Below are 20,584 nucleotides of genomic sequence, written 5' to 3'. Positions count from 1 at the left end.
TAGAAAAGCTGTGTTACTTTATTGGAATCAATAATGCCAATACAAACTGTATTAGCTACCTTGAAAAACATTCTTGGGAAGACGGAGTTTACAATAATTTATCTCCTCTCTTTCATTCCAATTTATTTCATCCAAGGATCATATCATACTAGTGAACAACTGGTAAATATTCAGTATGGTAATATTAGAAACCTCTGAGACCACTGGAATCAATGGGCTACTGGAGGACCCACCACAGACTGTCATTCTTCTTAAAAGATGGCCCCAGGAACCAACAGCAGGTAATAGTCAACATCTCCAACATGCCTAAAAACCTGTATCTCCTAAGAACCACAAATTCAGACTCATTAGCTATGGGGTGGAACGTGAGATCGTGCATCTCTAAGAAGCTCTCATGTGATGCCCCTGCTGCTGGTCTGTGAACCACACTTGGAGTAGCAGGGTCTCAGACATTTCCTAGAACTAAGGCTGTCTTGTACTCCCTCTGTCCTGCTTCCTTCACAATGCCTTATTCGAACTTAGAAATAAAGCCATACTCCATTCTAACCCAGTTTCTTCTTTAGTCTTTATTTAATTTGTAGGCTTCTGGGACTATCCCTCAGACGCCTGTCATTCTAAGACGCCGCTTTCTCCAAGCTATGGATTATGGAATACAACCAGTTTTCCTTAATCTCAGGAGTCTGATTTCTATCAACATCAGCAAAGAAAAAAGTGACTTCAAATCTAAGCGCCCATTATTATATATGCAGTAGATGAGCTGATCCACTGAGTCCTAGAAGCCACACAAGTCATTAAGTGACTAGTGCTCTCCTGAAACTTGACCACTGGCATTGAGTACTTTATGCTATAAGATGCAACACAGTATTAGAGATGCAACCCTGACTGGAGCAAATTTGGGGGGAAAATCTGTCCACATGCCATACTAGACATTTAGATTAGTCGTGCCCATTTGAAAGAACAGGTAAATCATTTATAACTCTCAACTGCTACCACTTTTATTCCAAAGTATCCATTTGTGATTACATTTCCTGATACATACTTTTTTGGCCAAATTCCTTTGTCTTCCTATATAGTCATCCATCTATATGTTGTTCTGCAAACTACACATTTTACCATCAGCTATTTGTGCCCCTATATGATTTATTTTTGCAGTGAGAGGTTTTGTCAAAAAATTCTTTATCGTGTTCTACGATGTGTCATTGTGATTTGGCATCATAAAATATAGCCTCTACATTTATCAATCTCAGATACCTGTTGACCACAAAGATAGGCTCTACTATTTTGAAGACACTATTTTGAAAGTGAGTTAAAAAGAGTTTTTTCATCTAAAAAGAAAACTCCTTCGCATGAGACGTTAACACCGTACAATGCAACAAAACAAAGACCAAGGTTATATTTTAATGTCTATCCATAAACACATGTCTGTTTCTTATCTTTTTATTAAATTTCTTAACAGATGACAGTTACCACCTTGGATTTCTTTCAACGAGAAAGAAAATCTTGAAATATTTTTTCATAAAAATATGAAATAGTAGAACTGTCAAATGAGTTTTACTTTGGTCTTGGAGCCTGGAAACCTCTACCTGTTTGGTTATGGTGGTTATGGTGGTTAAATAAAACACCTACTTAACCAAATATTTAACAAAAATATTCTTTTACCCTTTAGTGAATTCTTCCAGAAATACTAAAGATCTGACAATATGGGATCTTGAAAAAAAAAAAAAAAAAAGATTCACGAAGAGCATTTTAAGTGTTAGAAATTTAAATGGGGATATTGTACTTTTAAACACTGAACAGTGGCATCAAAATTTTGTTAACTTTGATCAAGTAGGATCAGATTTTCATGTCAGCCATCTACTTTCTTGGCTTTTTCTCCTTTTTCTTGGCCTTAATATTAGCACACTTGTAAACTGTAGTAAAATATGTAATGTGCTTCTTGAAATTGAATCCACTTGTAGTCATTTCTAGGCTTTGTGCTCCTGGAAGGCCCTATAAAATAAAAGCATCATTCATTCTCCCTAGAGACTATACAAGGAAGCACCGTGTTGCACCCTTTTTCAAAAATAATTCTTCAAATTAAAACAAAATGCCTGAAAAACTTTCAGACAAGATTTCTCTTTTACTTTTCCATAAATTAATAACTTTATAGATCAGATGCAGATCTCAAATACAACTCTTCAGTTTTAGGATCTGGACCCCCTCCCCCAAAGAATCACACACACAAAAATAACTTTATGGTAACGTGATGGAAGCTCTACAGAGCACCAGAAAAAAAAAAAAAAACAACAAAAAAAACAAAACAAAACACCTCGCAGATGCTCTTCGAAGCTACAGGCATCGATCACTACAACTAAAGTCAGAGCATGAGAGAATCCACAGATGAGAATCAATGCTTCTATGCTTTATATAGACACTGTAGACGCAAGTTTTTTCAGCAGAGGAGACCATCAAAGGATGTGGACTCTAGGTGGCGAAAAGCAAAAGATACTATAATTACCATAAACTTCCAAATCATACACCAGGTACAGAAACAGAACACAAAGTCTGCAGCCAGGGCAAATTATGTCACTGATGAGATGAAGTATCCACAGCCCCAAAGTTCTTCAAGACACTCAGCCACGCCCACAGGGAACTCATGTGCCACACCCCACAGGATGGAGTCCTCGGACTCTCGGAAAGTCAACTTACCTCTTTGCAAACACTTCTATGTTTTCCAGGGAAAGGGGCTACACTGCATTTCCTCTTTGGGTAGATCCCACCCAGTGAGTCAGAAAAGGCATGCCTTTGGTCCTCTGGTGAAGTCTTCTTCTAATTGGGTAGTTCACAAATTGCAGTATAAATAAGAACCCCACGGTTGGGGGCGGGGGTGTGTGGAACTTAGTTTAAGAAGCCGATTGCCAACCTAACCTGACCTGGAGTCTGGGTCATCGGTAGTCCAGGGGGCGGCCGTGGGGGTGAGGGTGGGGGTGGGATTGGGGGTTGGAGGAGGATCCCTGGACCTCCAGTTTGACAAAGCCCGAAGGGATACCATTTATCCCCAGATCCCACTGGATAGCAAATGCTGGATCCTTAACCCTCCACGGCTGGCAAGTAAGGAAAACACTCTGGGCCAGAAGAAATCATCCACAACAGAGCCGGCCGGGAGCGCTGCGGCCGGGGCAAGAGGTAGGGCAGCGGGGAGGGCAACCCGACTGCTCTTCCCGGGCTCACCAGCCCCATGGGGCCGAGGGCCCCCCCACACTCCAACCAGGGGTTCTGAGCCTCAGCTCTGAAACATCCAGCCCAGACTCCCATTCAAGCAGACGTGCACCTACCCAGCCTCCGTTGTCCTGGATCCAGGTGTGCAGATGCCGGTTCAGGTACTCAGTCATCCACAGGGCGATGTTGTCCACCAGGGGCGACATCTCCCGGTTGACGCTCTCCACACACATGACCCCACCGAACTCAAAGAAGGCCACGATCCTCCCCCAGTTCACCCCATCCCTGAAGAGCTCCTCCACCACCGTGGCAAAGCGTCCCCTCGCGGTGAAGGGCGTCAGGTGCAGCTGGCTGGACATCTCGGCGAAGTCGCGGCGGTAGCGGCGGGAGAAGTCGTCGCCGGCCTGGCGCAGGGTCAGGTGGACCACAGGTGGCACGGGGCTGGGCGCGGGGCCCGCGGCGGCGGCGGCGGCGGCGGCGGCGGCGGCGGGGGCGGCGGGGGGCGGGGGCGGCGAGGTCCTGGCGGGCGCGGGGGCGCGGCCGGGCTGCGAGGCGGAGATGCCCGGCGCGGGGGCGGCCCCCGGGGGCGCGGCGCCCGCCTCTCCCGCGTCCCACTCGTAGCCCCTCTGCGACAGCTTGTAGTGGATGTACTTCATCACTATCTCCCGGTTATCGTACCCTGTTCGCCCAGCGTGCGCCATCCTTCCCCGGGGCACGAGCAGCCGGGTACCAGCAGCACCTCTCGCCCCTGCTCCCGCCCCGCGGCCCCGAAGGAAGGAATAGTTATAATCCAGCTATTTTATTGGATGTGCTTTGCATTCTTGGATGAGGGGGTGTCTTCAGTCACGCGGAACACTTGATTCTGGTGTTTCCCTCTTGGCATGAGATGCAGGAAATTTTTACTTAAACTCCTTTCGGATCTTTATTTCACGAGGCACATGATTATTAATTACTGTTAGTATCAGTCTACTTCCTCTGCGATGCTGAAAGGTCAAAAAGAAAACTATGTCAGAATCAGGTGCATTTTCCTTCATACACCGGGAGGGGGGAAAAAGCAGGGCACAGACACACACTACAGGTCACACGGCTTAAAAGAAATGTATCAAACTGCCTGGAAATTAGACTTAACTCGAATGCACCTCAAGTGAAAAATCGCAAATGTTTCCACGGAAAGTTACACTAGACCGATTTCCTGTGCAGAGAACTTACTTGTATTTTTTAAGGACAGCATGATCCTCTCTGTCAAGTTTCCCTTTTTTTTTTTTTTTGTGAAAACAAAACAAATGCATAAGGCAAAAGATTCCACCAATCTTCGGGACTCTCCGGTTGTGGCTGCTCTGAAACTTCCGAATGAAACCAGGAGTTGGGGGAGGGAAGGGGGAAGGAAAAAAAAAAAAAAAATCAGGAGAATTTCCAGTTTGGTCCCCGGACTTCTGCTTCACAGAAATGTCAATCCGTCGGAATCCCAACCGGAGAGCTCAGGAGCACGAGGGGGAAAGGCGGCGGCGGCGGCGGCGGCAGATGAATCGCAACGTCCAGCCCGGCGTGTGCACGAGTCCGGTGGTCTCCCCCCTCCTGGCAATTCACACACGCACAGCCGCGCGCGGGCACCGACATGGATCTCGGCCCGCGGGACCGCTTGGCTCCTCCGCGGGAGGCAGGCGGGGACCGGAGCCCTCTTCCGATCCAACTCCGAGCGGCGACCGCCTCCTCCGAAAAGCCGCCCGAGAGGAGGGCGGGACGCGCCGGGGCCGCGGGTGCCGAGCGCCAGCAGCCCGCGCCGTGTGTGGTGCGGCGAGGGGTGGGGAGGAGGCGCGGGCGGGGGAGGGCTTTATTTTTTCCCTCTTTTCCTAAAAAGGATGACTGCTACGAAGTTCTCCCCCCTGGACCCCCTCTTCCGCTGCACCCCACCGGCGCACCCCGCCTCCCGGGCCGCGCACCCTTTCTCCTCCTCCTGCTCCTGCGCCGCGGCGCCGGCGGCGGCCGCCCCCTCCGCGCTCCCGCCGCGCTCCCGCTCCCGCTCCCGCGCCCGCTCCCGCTCCGGGCGATGACGGCCGCGCCGGCGGGGAGGGCCCGGCGCCCGGCACCTTCGCAGGCAGCGGCGGCGGCGGCGGCGGCGGGCGGCTCGGCGGGGAAACCGGGAGCGGCGGGCGGGAGCGCGGCGGGGGCGGGGGCGGGGGCGGGGGCGGGGAGGAAGGGGGCGGGCGCGGGGCGGGCGGGGGGGCCTGGCCTCTTACTTCATTCTCTCTGAGCGACTGGTTTCCTGTACGTACGTCACACGGTTCATTCAAAAAAAGAAGAAAGAAAGAGCCCTCCTCGGAGCCGCCCCGCCGCCCCGCCGCCCCGCCGCCCCGCCGCCCCGCCGCCGCGCTCGCCTTCCCGGGTTAAAGGAGCCGCGGCCGGGCCGGGAGCGGCGCGCGCCCCGCCGAGGACACATGGCGCGCAGGCCCGCGGCCGGGGAGGGCGCGCCCGGGACGCCCCCGCCCGCCAGCCCCGCCCGCCCGCCCGCTCGCTCGCCGGGCCCGGCCGGTGGGTGGCGCGGGCGGCGCAGGCCTCCCGCGCGGCCGCGGCGCGGTGGGTGTGCGAGGGGCCTCCTCGGGCCTGCGAGGGGCGGGCGCGCCCGGGGCACTGCTGCGCGCGGGAGCCGCGCCGACCCCTCGGGCCGCGTGTGCGTGCGCGTGTGCGTGTGCGTGTGCACACATCGCGGTGCCGGCTGCCGGCAGCTGCCGGGCGGAGACCCAGGCCCACGCCGGCCCCGAGCGGGGGCGCCGGGCGATGCCCTCCGGCGGGGCGGGCCGGGGACGGGCCGGGGACGGGCCAGGGAAGCCCCCGGCGAGCGCCGGGTTCACTCGCAAGTCGCGTCCCAGGTGTGCGGGCGCAGCGCCCGCCCTGGAGACGCCATCCGTGCCCAGGGCCGGACACAGCTCTGCGCGGGCCGGGAGGGGCGAGGCGGGGATGTCAAGGGCTTGCAAACGGCTAAGTCCATGTTTGTCCTCTGCCCCCGAGGGTCCTGGCGCTAGGCTGCGGCTGGACGCTGGGGGTCTGCTCGGCGCCTTCAGGCCCACGGTCCTAACCGGCGTGGGTGGGCTTCCCAAGGCCCGCGGGGTCCCCTAGCAGCGGGTGCTGGGGGCTGCACCTTCTCGTCCACACACACACACGCCATACACACATCTATTGTACACACAAGCACACACATTCTTTAATTCATCTGCTCGAATAGCCCCTAGGAGAAGTGCACAAGAGGGCAAACAAGTTGTGCGTGTTTAACTATTTTTCACCTCAGAAAGTCTTTGACAAACAGAGTGCCAAGAAAAAAAAAATGTTTGCTAAAAGCAGGACAGCTTACCTAATAGGGCTCAAATACAAATATATACGGATGCCGGATTATAGTGCTCATAGAGACGTGACAAATGAGCACTGCAATGTGTACAAACATGTTCTGACACCATCTTTATTTTGTCTCATTCCTAGTCTGAAATCAAAGCATGCATTCTTAAGCAAAATAAGCACAAATTATTTTCATTTCATTTATCATACCCAATCAACCAACGTGCCAACCTCTTGCATGTGGGAATGGGTGCCTCATACAAACTTCTTAGCCCGGCAAGAAGGAATGAAGGAAGATGCTCCTTTTTGCTTTCTAATGGCTGTGATGTGGCCCTGGGGGGGGGGGGGGGGGAGGCAGGTTCTGGCCTGGAGATGGACACTGGGCATCCCCTAATCTGAGAGGTATGTTCTCACAGAAAGAGTAGAAACCTGTACTAAAAAAAAAAAGGAAAAAAAGAAAAAAGAAAAGAAAGAAACCTGTACTAATGCCACAACATGATAGTTTAAGGATCTCAGAAGCTTGTCTTAAACCCCCCAAAATGACTTAAGAGGAATTGAAAGCCTTAGTGCTTCTGAGACCCAGCATGTGAGGAAATGAGAGGGCAGAGCTGGAAAGAAATTGTACTTCTGCAAAGACGGCCCCTAGAAGGAAATGGATCCCCCCCCCCCATTCCCAGAGCAAGAAAAGCCTCCTGAATTTTGCCCCCTCCTTGGCTCCCAAAGAGGCTCACTTAACAGATTTTCTCACAATTACTCTTTCAGTGGCATCTTGGCCATCAGCAGCCATTCTCAGGACAGGTCTGCCTTACGGTCCTTGACTAAGGATATATTTCCCAGGAATGTTCTGAATTTTCTTAAACCCTAAAGAGTGAAGCCATTCCTCCGTTCAGACTTGGTTATTAGATTCCACCTTAAAGTATCGGGGGGGGGGGGGGTATTGTAGGCAGTGTGTGGATTAACTGTCCCTGGGTACTGGGGAGGGAGAGGAGGGAGCCCCGGCCAGAGTCAGGAGTCCTGGGTTTGAATCCTAGATCTGTGCCTCAGGCCTTCCAACCACCTTCCACCTGTATGCACCGTGGGCTTTTCAGAGCCAATGGACTACCCTTCTGCCAGCTTTGTCTGGCTGGATCCTAGGAGCAGGGTGGCACCAGGAAGAGAAAAGAATAAGATGCAGGGGAGGGAGGTTGTATCAAGTGCCTGAAAGGCCTGTGTTTTCCTTCTTTATTCTCCAGTCTGCCAAACAAAAAGCTTTTTATTGCCAGTTTTCGCCACCTACTGGTTGATGTTTAACAGTATCATTCAGAAAATTCTCTTCATCCATCACCAGCATAAACACATCCAAAGTTCATGAAATTCAAAAAGGACATTATTCTAATCTGGACACATGGGCATGTAGTAAATCTTACTATTAAACTTTTTATCTAAAATGAGGATAGAGGGGCGCCTGCGTGGCTCAGTGGGTGGAGCATCTGTCTCCAGCTCATACCTTGATCCCGGGATCCTGGGATGGCGCCCCACATCGGGGATTCCCTGCTTGGTGGGGAGTCTGCGTCTCCCTCTCTCTGTTCCCCCTGCTTATGCTTGCTCTCTCCCCCTCTCTCTGTCAAATAAGTAAAATCCTTAATTAAATAAAAATAAAATGAGGGTAGAAAAACACCATTAATCGAGAGGGAATTGACAACTAACAGATAAGGTGAAAGAGTTAAAAATATAAAATACGTCGGAACCATTTAGGCAAACTAAAGTGGAAATAAATGAGGAAGAACAAATAGAGGTCACTTAACCTGCAAAAAAAAAAAAAAAAAGAAAAAGAAAAAACTGCTTAAGAAAATATCCCCCAGGCCTGCCCAAGCAATCCAAAACACTGACTTCCAATTTCAAGCGTCTTCTATATTATCATTTCCAGCTTTACTGAGATATAATTGACATAGTTTATAGATTATGAACTCTTGGGATGCCTGGGTGGCTCAGTGGTTGGGTGCGTGCCTTCGGCTCAGGTCATGATCCCGGAATCTGGGATCGAGTCTCACATTGGGCTTCCCTATGAGGAGCCTGCTTCTCCCTCTGCCTGGGTCTCTGTCCCCCTCTCTCTGTCTCTCATGAAAAAATAAATAAATCTTTAAAAAAAAAAAAAGATTATGAACTCTTATGCAATAGTGTCACCTGCTTTCCCATGGTTTGCCTTTGTTGTTCGTAATTATCAGAATATTATAATACTAATTGCCAATGTTACTAACAGTAATACTGTTCCCAGTTCATTAATGCTCTAGCGCCTGTCTTCTGCTACAGAAATGACTGCAACCAATTTGTCCACTATGTGCTCTCAAACCATCCTTGTCATCACAAGGAAGCACTTTTGCCAAATCTAGAGCAACAGGCCTTGGTTTAAACAGAGAAACCTACTTGACTAATTTATGGTAAATCCTAAACCTCAAAAAGTGTTTAGAATAATTAAGCAACAACCTTTGAAGCTAGGTAATGAACTGCAGCTGAATCATTCTGTTGTGTGAGTTTAAGAGCGGGCAAATCATGTTTGCTTCTGGTTCACAAAGACGAGTGCAGGAAATTTCCTTGTGGCAATTTTTCCTTTCAAATTCACGACCTGGCATCTAAAGTGAAATAAAACACGAGCAGAGAATTAAATGTTTCAAATGGTTATTGCTGCAGTTGGATCAAAACTACAGTAATAGACCCAGACAATGTAAAACCCCATAGTATGGTGGGGAAATAGGGAAAGAATTTACATTCTTCTGTGCAATGACCTTTATTCTCTTACGTGATTTAGCACAGAGCACAGGGTCTCCCGGATATTACTTCCTGATGAACATGTTTAGAGAAATAAGGTTAATGTTTTTGTTTCCTAGGGCTGCCACAAGAAAGTACCACAAACTAGGCAGATTGAAACAGAAATTTATTCTCCTACAGTTTAAGGAGGCATGAAGTCCAAAACCATGGTCTCAAATGGGCCATGCTCCCTCTGAAGGCTCCAGGGAAAAATCTCTCCTCGCCTCTTTCTAGCTTCTGGAGGTGGTTGGCAGTCCTTGATGTTCCTGGGCATGCACCCGCATCACTCTGATCTGCCTCTGTTGTCACATGGCTTTCTCTGTGTCTCTCTGTGTTCTATTCTTGTAAGGTCACTGCCATATTGGATTAGAAGCCAAATAACCTCATCATAACTCAGTTATATCTATAAAGGTCCTATTTCCAAGTAAGGTCAAGTTCACGGGTATTGAGGGTTAAGAGGGCTACATCTTTTGAGGGCACACAACTCAACCCAAACAGTATGTATTTAAAGTTGGGATCTTTCCAACTAATGAGAATGGTTTACTCCAAGGCTCAAGGGCTCAGCAAACCCTGAGTTTCAAGGGGAAGAAGCATGATCTTTTTACAGCTCAAATCTGGCCATTTTATATTTCTGCTCAAAGTTCTTCAGAGGCGAAAATCTCAACTCCTCTGTATGACATGATCAGGTGCAAGTCGATCACCTGGGCACCACCTTTTCCTTATACATTCTCTTCTTGCCGCCCTGTTAACTCTGCGCTTTCTGGAATATACCAAGATCTCTCATGGTTTTTGCCTTAGCACATCTGCTCATCTCCCTGAAATGCACCCAACCTTCTTGCAGCAAATTCACACTCATTCTTTGAGTTCCATTTCCAGGACTTCTTCCCCTGTGACACCACAACTGACTTCCCTGGGCAGTCCTAGGAGCCCACCTGTGTCCCCAGAAAAGGGTTAATACAGAAGATAGGAGTTTAAAGTCAGAATACAGGGGTTTGAATCTGGGCTCCATTGCATCATAGCTGTGACCTTGGGCTAGTGACTCAACCTCTCTATGCCTATGCCCCTCTGTGTCAGGGGGATATAAACAGTACCACTTGAGGTTTAGTGTATGATTGAGATGAATTCAATATGATGCGCTCACAACAGTGACCGGCACGGGTTAGGTTTTCAGTGTTAATTATGATATCTTAATCATAGCTATTGTCAGATTCACAGTGTAATTTCTGGCATATGTTTTTCTCTGTAGATAATAAACTATTTGAGGATAGGGACTATATTTTTCCTTTGTGCATTCCCAGCCTAGAATAGCATCTGACATTCAAACATTTGCGGCATAAAATTTAGAGGCCCCAAGCTGAAGAAAGGAATGGGGCGCGGTTCCTCTTTCTCCAGGAATACTTGTAAGGGACTTCAGAGAGATGCAGGAGTGGGGAGGGAAGAAAACAAGAAATGTAATCACCACCAGGGAGAGACAAACTGTTTATGCAGAGTAGTAATCCTGGGGGCCTGGATGCCGAGCTCATCATAGGTGCTCAATAAATATAAGTTGTGAGGGGAAATTGAGGATATAAAATCAGAACACAAGAATTTTTTTCTTTTTAAATATCCAAATATAAAAATTATAGAAAATGTATCATATGCCAATAATGCTATATACAGTGCTCGAATTTAGAGAAGGCTTAAGTTGGCAAACCAAGATATCCAAAGAATCTCTTCACAATGTAAACCAAATTTTCCCATTTAAAGATTAAGGAATGTTAAGATTATGATATGTTATTTTATATACTGTTCTTCGGTATCCTTCAGAATCTAAGAGATATTTCATTGTTAGTATATGCAGGTTTAAAGTAGGAGAAATCTACTTGTTTTTATATGAAGTGTAATTTTACATTAAGAAATTTTACTAAATTCTGCTTTTCTTACCCTTTTACTCATGTATCCCATATCTGAGTCACACAAATACAGAATGTATTTGAAACTGAGGCTCAGAATACCAAATACTTACTCTGAAAACATTAGTTCCAAAAAAAATGACCACAATCAAGCCTTCTCAATGTCTAGGATGCAAGGTTAGGATAACATTAGGAAGGAAATCTGTGTTTTGCTTAAGTGACTCTTAAGAAATGCAAATTTCTAAAAAAAAAAAAATACATTTTCAAATCTGTAAAGCTTGTTCCCCATTTATTTTTTGTTGTGATTCAGAAATACAAGATAAGAAAATTAGGTTACAATTCTGCCACAAAAGCTCCTAAAGTAGCAAACACAAGTTCTAATATATATCAAAATAGCCATGTGCATTCTTACAGTTTAAAAATGTCTTTAGAGTTGTCCCATCAAGCAAGTGTAAAATATAATAGCTATTATCTCCTCTTCAAAATATCAAATCTGCTGTCACTGTAGTGCACTACACAAGATTTAGTCCAGAATATGGAAGGTTATGGTTAGGACGTACTTCTTAAAGCTGAGTTACTAAGAATTAAGGACATGAGAAAGATACAAAGCATCATATGTCAAAAACTATGAATATTTAAAAGTGTCCTCATGTGAGTAAGACATGTTTAAATTAGAACATGAGGTAATAAAATTAAATCTGTTGTTGATGATAGAACTCAGTAAAAAAAAAAAAAAAAATTTTTTTTCTTCTAGAAAGACAAAGACATACAATTCTTTGAATTGAAGCGACTATTTCCAAAAACGCTTTATCATTTAAATACTAGAAATGCTCTCTCAATGTTTCAGGTCCAAGGACCAACAATATATGGTTTAACCAACAGATTTGTAACTGGACATATAAAAGTATCAATGCAAAGAGGGCATGATTAATACCATTTTTCATTTCTTTTCAGCTGTGAAAATTACATTTCAAAAAATACAGAAAAGAACAATTCCCTTGACTTGGTTTTTGTAAAATGAAATGAAGATTGTTTCTTGTACCTTTTTCAATGATGAAAGGTCCTTGAATATATTTTGGAATTTCTATGGATGAATGATGTTTGGCATTTTAAAATAAATACAGTCACAAATACACTACAATAAAACAGTAAAACCAAACTCAGCAGAGGCAAGCACTTCAGAACCAACACTCACATAATAAACCGTTGTTGGTCACAAACAGAAAGCCAACATTTCAACAGAATTGTAATTAAACTCCTTCTTCCACAGGTAAGATATATCCACTTCTGGGTACAGTACAAAGTGTTGAATCAATGACCCCTTAAGAAAAAAAAAAAAAAAGCCAAGAGGTTCCTGAACAATCTGACTCAGATTTTTTTGTGTTTTTTTTTCTCTCCCCTGAGCAAACAAAACAAAAACAAGTCAGTGTAAAAAATGTACAAAAACTGAACCAAAAAAGATAAAAAATATAGTTTGCCTTTGTAATATTTTCATGTTTTGGATGAAGTCAGATCTTTGTGTGATGCTGCTAAATGTCTATAATCCTTTATTCAAACCATTCTGGCCAGGTGCGCTTCAGAATTCCTAATTTTTTAGATTTGGAGAAAGGTGTGATATGGGGCATATACTGAATATTATAAAACACCTCCATAGAATCAGGGGCAATACCTATAATCAAACCCACTGGTGTTTCTTTGAGAAAAATTAATGAATAGTTGATGAAATGGGCAAATTAAAACTATAATACATCAGTTCCAGTCAGGTTTTATTATCAAGTGAATAATGGCATCAAATTGAGGAAGAAAGGGGAAAAAAACCTTAGTTTCAAAACATTTGGTCATGGAACTTTGGCCCTTTAACAGCTTTGACAAAGAAGACCGATTCCCTGATATTATGATCCACACAAAATCTGCTCTCATGCCAGAGCTTCAACTGGGATGGGATACTACTTCCCACACAGAACAGGGGCTCTTAAATTTGTCCAGGTAGCAGATTACCTAGAGGTGACAGTACAGTCTATGAGGATACCTTGAGAACTGTATATTGAAATAACCATGGTTAAAATAGTTAATTGCATTAAAGTGAGACACCACCTTAGACTAGATTTTTATCTATTAGTTCAGCAGTAGAAGGTGCCAACATTCAAGGAACATTCATGAGAAAAAAATAAAAGTGAGAAACATCCAGATAGTAATGTGTTTTCTGTGAATTAGGGAAATACAGCCATTACTCTATCTTAAGAGGCTGCGAAATATGACCTAATGTAGCTTGCAAACGATGGCTATTTAAGACGGAAAGACTCATGAAACTACTATGGCATCAACCTACCCCCATAAGCTGCAATGAAGTCATTCCAAGCAACTTATATATTAAATAATCTCTCCTGTCTTTGTCAGTGTTAAGATATACCATTCTCAGGCCATCATTAAAAGGATGCCATGGATTAAAGCCATTATAATATCTTACTTCTAAAAAATTAAGTGATTTCAAAGTTAAGAGGTTCAAAAACTCAAGAGCAAAAAAAATGGTTTGCTATAATTTTTAGGTCTTTTATCTTTTGTATGCATAGTATATGCATATTGTGTATGCAAGAAGGAGGGGGTATAGCATTATGATGAAGAGGACTGTCCCTAAGTAGAAGAACACATACAGTGACAGGATGAAGCAGGAAACATTGGCCAAAACTCATCAGAGGCACTTATTGTGGAAATCCACTAACTGAGCAACAGAGCCTGTGATCTGAACACAGCATTCGCGGGGCCAAGAGGATTCCAGGGCTTATGTTTGGGTGTGATGACTGGGCTTTCTTAACATGTGGCATGAAGAGAAGGCTCTCGGGTTAAGTGGGAATCACAGAAAGAATGGGTGATCATTTTCTTTCAAAAATGAGTATCTTCAAAATCGGCCTTGTCCTATCTTTCTCTTAATGAAGAAAATATAAATATACAATCCACAGCCTTTCTTAAAAGCTACATATATGCTAGGAGAAGAATGTCACACTTTTTCATTTTTTCACCTGTTTTAATTCATGAATTAATTTAAAAAGTCAAGTCAAAATATTTTAACTGGTCTTTTTATATATATATAAAAATATTATAGCAGTATCAGCAAAATAGGAGGGAGAGATGAAAAGAATGACAAGACACTCTAATGGGTGAGCTCCGCGTCATCATGGCTGTTGAAGAAATTGTAAACTTTTAAGCTTCTAAGGTTTTATTTCTCTTCAGAAAACATTTTAGGAGGCTGCCTTTCCTCACGAATGAAAAAAAAAGTGCTCTACGCATTCAAGTCTAAAGAAGACAAGAAAGCATTATTTTTCCTACGGGAAAATCTTTCTTTCCTTCCCTTCCAGTGCATTGCCCTCTCTCATCCCCCTGCATTCTTATGGGATCAAAGAGAGAGAGAAGCCACAAGTTTCCACCAGAAGCACAGTGAGTCAGGGACATTATCATGCATTCAGACCCTCCAGCAATATGTAAGACTCATCTTAAATAAAATACACCATGTTTGAAAAAAAAAAAAAAAAGGCCCCAGTAACCCATAAACTGCCTTTCGTGGAAGGTTAAAAAGGCCCCAAGGCTTCATCTTACATGTATCATAAGATACATTTCTGGAATTAATCTCAATAGAGGAAAAAAGAAAAAAAGAATAAATAGAAAAATGTAAAGGATCATTCTGGAATGATGTTCTTTACCCTGCTCACCATGCTATTCGTTCCCATAGGGCCATCACCTCTCCGTCTCAGAGAATCAATGGTCTCCTGTTCCATATTTGCATAGTATTAATAAGATCGCCTGGAACTGAACATCTGTCCCCTCACCCGCAGCCAGGTTTCTGAAGAGCACTGGTCCAATCTCACATATTCAAAAGCAATACATACGTGTCTGTAGGCCAAAAACTGGGTCCCTTTTAGCAGCAAGCTGTTCAGATTATTTAGAAACAGTCTTTTCCCAAGGGGTAAGGATTAGGCAGTTTTGTCTGCAATTTCTGATTTTGCTCTCTGCATCATGCAGCGACGCACTATGCTGTCGAAACTTCCGAGGTAAAACAGTGCGATGGTGCGGAAGAGGCCCATGGTGACCACCTGCGAGAGACAGAGAGACCCCTGAGCTCGTTCCACGGCACAACACCACAGCTCACTTCAAGGGGTTTTAAGATATTCTCTAATCAAGAGTTTCTAAGACACATTTTCTAATCTGCTCCCAGGATAAGCATGAGGGAAACTCCCAAATTGGGGTAAGCCTGGATGGTGGCTCAGTGGGTTAGGCGTCTGCCTTGGGCTCAGGTCATGATCTCATCTCAAGGTCCTGGAAATGAGTCCCAAGTCAGGCTCCCTGCTCAGCAGGGAGTCTGCTTCTCCCTCTGCCCCTCCTCATGCTCTCTCTCTCTCCCGCCCTCTCAAATAAATAGAATCCTTAAAATAAAATAAGAAAACAAAACTCCATAAGCATCAGCAAAACACTGAGAAGAGAAGCTTTCCGCTCTGGATCCCTGTACATGTGCCTGTTAGAGCAGTAACAGCAGAATTAGGTGCCCAATGAATAAATTAAAATTATACAGAGAACAAAATAGTTATTCTTGGTAGTCCTCGGGTTCTAATAGCTAAGGAAGATCCACTCCAGCACCCCAAATATCCCAACTACCATCAAGGCTTTCTGGTTTAAGACACATGTTCTGAACACAAGAGTCAGACGCTATGCTAGGTGCCACCACTGTGAGAAAGACACAGCCTGCCCTCCGTGAGCATCTTCGATAACTGGAAAGACACCCAACTAGAGGCAGGTCATTACTGTGTTGGGTTGGGACAGTGGGTATCTACTAATCGCCAAGCTTTCTGCCAACTCGCTCTCCCTGCAACACCTCGGACTGGAATGTTTTAAAGGCACAGAACAACAAAGAGAAGCATTTTCAAATACGCTAGTTCTCAGACAATCTGCCTCCCATGGGTGCCTTTTCAGAAAAGCAGAAGACTAGAAAAGCCACATTACGGGGCCCACAAAGAAAGATGACATCATGTGACCCAGAACAGATGAGAGGCAGAGGAGACTCCAGACACAAGGCAGGCAGGCCTGACAGGTAGCTCAGAAGGCTCCAGGAAGGATTTCTTCCAGAAGGGAAACTGAGAGACAGTCTGATATTTCTGAGAGGAAAGGAAGACAGTCATTATTAAGAACACAGAAAAAGGCCAGTAATGGTTCTAGGGAAAAGAAAAGGTAAAGGAAAATTAATTATGTATACTACAGAGTTCAGCTGTAAAGAGCAATCACGTAGCCATAACAATGATTGTCTCAAACACAGATCCACCCAAAATCACATTAGAAGTTAAAAGGGAGGGTGGGAATGCAGAGGAGGCTGCAAGTGAAAGGAGGAGACTGTGAGGACCTAATCTTCCTCCTCCTTGGAAGATGCCCGTGCTGGACCCCAACCTGAGAAATCCACGGAGTTGGCTGTATAAGTCTATACTCTAGATACACTCTAGATAGAGCCTGGAGGTAGCTGTTTAAGTCTACACTCAGATATACTCTAGATGGAGACTGGAGGCAGCTGTGTAAGTCTACACTCTAGATACACTCTAGATGGAGCCTGGAGGCTGCCATCTAAGTCTATACGCCGGATACACTCTATATGGAGACAGGAGGCTGCCATCTAAGTCTACACTCTAGATAGAGCCTGGAGGCAGCCGTGTAGGTCTGCACTCCAGATGCATTCTAGATGGAGACTAGAGGCTGCCATCTAAGTCTACACTCCATATACACTCTAGATGGAGCCAGGAGGCTGCCATCTAAGTCTATACTCCAGATACACTCTAGATGGAGACTGGAGGCTGCCGTCTAAGTCTATACTGCAGATACACTCTAGATGGAGACTAGAGGCAGCCATGTAAGTCTATACTCCGGATACACTCTAGATGGAGACTGGAGGTGGCCCTGTTAAGTCTACACTCAGATACACTCTAGATGGAGCCTGGAGGCAGCCATCTAAGTCTACACTCTGGATACACTCTAGATAGAGACTGGATGTGGTCGTGTAAGTCTACACTCCGGATACACTCTAAATGGAGCCTGGAGGTGGTCGTATAAGTCTACACTCAGATACACTCTAGATGGAGCCTGGAAGCACCTGTGTAAGTCTTCACTCCAGGAACACTCTCAATAGAGATGTGGAGGCCCAGCCTACAGAACAGTGCGGCTGCGTCTGAGAAGGGTGAGGGGGGCATGCAGCATTAGGGTGGTTGTTGTTCCCACAGAGCCTTGAAAACACTGGTTCTCTGAAGGGTGTGCTCAGATAACTTTGAAAAGCTCCAGAACCAAAGGAAAGCAGAAAAAGGCAAAACAATGGGGACAGGGGGAAGGGAGGAGCAGGAGGGGCATAGGTAAATGTTGGGGTGGGGAACTACTCCATGTGACAGCCTAATGGCAGACACATGGTCACATACATACATGTCAGCAGACATACATGTCAGTACACACTTGTCAAAACCCTGAGGAAGGGTGTGGGACACCAAGAGTAAACCCTAATGTAAACCATGGACTTCAGTTAACACTGGTGGCTGGATATGGCTCATCAACTGTGCTGACGTCCCATGGAGATAGGAAGAAAGGGTGTATGGGAACTCCATAATTTCAACTCAAATTTTCTATGAACATAAAACTACCCTAAAAAGAGTATATTATTTAAAAAATATATAAAAATAAAAATAAGGGAAAGAAAAAAAAAAATCAAGAAAAAGCGACCAGAACACAGCATGCCAAAATTCTAATAGTTAAGTCTAAGAAATTGGAATTTTCTAGAAAAAGCATCACCTAAAGTGAGACCTGAAGGAAGGCTGGAAGTTGGAGGCTGGAGGGTCAGAGACAAAATCATGGAAAGAGGAGGAGGGGCAGGAAGGTGAGCAAGGTCAAAGGTCAGAGGGTTATGCCACAAGCTAAAGTAGAACCTTTATCTCAGTGGTACTGGGGAGCCAGTGAGGGTTGCCATGCAAGGTGGATTTGCAGTTCAGAAAATCCTACATGGAAATGTGATGGCATATTCTGATGCACCCAGGCCTGGGGCAGGGTGCTGTGAGGTCAAGGGGATGGGGGGCCGTGTCCTGTGTAACAGCAGCGGCAGCCACCTGCCCCAGCCGATTACTGCCAGGTGAGAATGCAGGTCCTGTGCTGTTAGGCTTTCTGATTTTCCACGAAAAGTCTGAAATCTGGACGATTTACGGAAAATCTGACTTGAAAACCATTTTATTTCAACACGCACACTCATACCAGATGAACCAAACAAAACATTCTGTAGGTCCATGGGTCCCCAGCTGACAACCTCTGGTTCACAGAGCCTGAGACCCAGGACTGGAGGGAGGAGAGACCCCTCACGTTTAGGGCAGGAGGGGTTCCAGGCGGACACCCACTTCCTCACTGGGCTCTTGAGAGAACAGGAACACTGACCCCAATCACGGAGACAATACAGAATCGGTGATGGGGCGGTGGGGATGGAATGGTGGGAAATGCAGCTTTACTGCAGGCACGCTGAACTGGAGATGTGAGGTCACAGCCCAGGGGAAACACCTAAAAGAAACTGATACAGAACTGGAGTCACGGGCTGAAGTTTTAGGTCTGGCATCACTCGTATACAAGTGGGAGAAGGGAGAAGATGGCCACGGGACGTGTGGAATTAATGCATTTGCTCTCCCCAGGCAGCCTGCGGCTCCTATTATATGCCAGGCACCGGCTGCGAGGGGCCGTCCTCACAGAGCTCATGTGTAATATGGCATCTACCTCTATGAGAGAGTCAACAAAGTCACGGAAGAGAAGAGTGAGAAAAAGCCCACACCCAAGTCATTCGGGTTTTTAGTCTGGACACGGTCTACCGCAGACAGCTTGGTACTTGGTTCTAAACCACCCATGAACGCAGACAGCCCCTTCTCAGGCAGCCTTCCACCCTCCAGCTACATTCCACCATCCATCATCCGGTCTGTGCAGAGCCAGCCCTCTGTTATGACTCTTGTTTTATTACATTGCCTTGTATCACCTTTTTGTCCATCTCCCCCCCTAGACCGTGAGCCCCTGAGGTTGGAGAGGTTGTTTCCCTTCTGATTCTCCAGCAGCAAACACGGCCCCCCAGCACATCAACGAGCGGTTCACTTCTGTGTGGCCTGGATGAACCACAGCTTTCGTAAGAGGAGGGCTATGTTGAATCCTTGACTTGCACCTCCCTAAGCTGGGCTGCCTGTGACTGGACTCACCTAGAAGAGGCGTCTGGCCTGCCATCTGGTACCCTACATCACTTTACTGCAGACACTAGGGCCAGTGGTTCTCAGATGACAACCCGAGTGAACACCCTGAGAGCTCTGGCGATCCCTTCTCTATCCACAGTGCCAGGAGCACAGAGGACCTCGCCTCTGTCTGAACCCCTCATGTGGTATCTTTAACCTGCGTCCCAGTTTCTTATCTCTGCCACAGCAAAAGAAAGCATGGATACTGCAGTAAAAATTCTTCACTTCCTCAGATAAAGTTACCGAGTCTTCTGTTAACCTTTTCTCATTGGGCTTTAGTGAGAGGCACGCTCTGTCCCTCCATCTGTCCATCTGGAGGCGTAAGCATAGCTCACCTGCTGGAGCCCTTCAGTAATGGAAGTTACAGGAGCCATTCCACAGGTCAGGGACGACAGCATGTACCCGTCTGAGCCAATGGAACTGTTAAAATTTCCTTGCTAAAATGGAAGGACAAGAAAAGACGCAGCAGTAGTGACCAGGAAAGGAATCAACACATCAGAAGTGACAAAGTTGTGTGGGGCACCTGGGAGGCTCAGTTGGGCAAGTGTCCAACTTATGATATGGACTCCGGTCATGATCTCAGGCTCATGAGTTCAAGCCCTACATGGGGCTACATACTGAGCACAGAGTTCTGCTTAAGATTCTCTCTCTCCCACTCCCTTTGTCCCTCCTGCTCTCTCTTGTACTCTCTCTAAAAAAAAAAAAAAAATTATTAAAAATTTTTTAAAAAAGAGAAAAAATGAAGGGTGTCCACATTAGGTGGCATAAGAGAGTAACAGAGCATACGTCGGAGCTCATAGACAAACGGGGCCTTGGCAGGTGGGATGGAATGGCTACACTCGTGGTCCTCAGAATGTGGGTCCATGAACACTGGGGGTCCTGAGACCTTTTCAGAGGATCCAGGAAGACAGAATGATACTAATCACTATTAGTATTATAATAATACTAAGACCTTACTTGCTTTTTCACTGACATTTGCATTGATGGGCAAAACTGATGAATCAGCACAAACCACAGTGGCAGTGCCTCTCCACTGCCATGTATACTTGCAGCAATAAGTAGACAGGAATGTTTTAAATCTTCCAAAGATTTTAAAAGGTCATTTTTGCTTTACAATGCCCT

At 45.8% G+C, this 20,584-nt stretch overlaps 2 protein-coding genes across 2 annotated transcripts in view; both read right to left on the bottom strand.

The window, feature by feature from the left end:
- BCL2 (BCL2 apoptosis regulator) overlaps window positions 1-4,554 on the bottom strand; it is a 166,896-nt gene extending 162,342 nt beyond the window's left edge. Inside the window, 2 exon segments of the mRNA NM_001002949.1 lie at window positions 3,315-4,181; window positions 4,408-4,554. Of these exon segments, the coding sequence (NP_001002949.1) occupies window positions 3,315-3,899 (585 nt within the window). The 5' untranslated portion in view covers window positions 3,900-4,181; window positions 4,408-4,554.
- A 6,911-nt stretch (window positions 4,555-11,465) lies between these two features.
- The window catches only part of KDSR (3-ketodihydrosphingosine reductase), a 38,081-nt gene continuing 28,962 nt past the window's right edge, over window positions 11,466-20,584 (bottom strand). The window contains exons 9-10 of the mRNA XM_038525860.1: window positions 19,798-19,899; window positions 11,466-15,286 (exon numbers count right to left, since the gene is read on the bottom strand). Of these exons, the coding sequence (XP_038381788.1) occupies window positions 15,167-15,286; window positions 19,798-19,899 (222 nt within the window). The 3' untranslated portion in view covers window positions 11,466-15,166. The remainder of the gene's footprint in view (window positions 15,287-19,797; window positions 19,900-20,584) is intronic.

This window comes from Canis lupus, chromosome 1, assembly GCF_011100685.1.
Source record: "Canis lupus familiaris isolate Mischka breed German Shepherd chromosome 1, alternate assembly UU_Cfam_GSD_1.0, whole genome shotgun sequence".
In the NCBI taxonomy this organism is placed as follows: domain Eukaryota; kingdom Metazoa; phylum Chordata; class Mammalia; order Carnivora; family Canidae; genus Canis; species Canis lupus.
The sequence above is the reverse complement of the archived record's forward strand: the minus strand, read 5'-3'. Positions and strand labels throughout refer to the sequence as shown.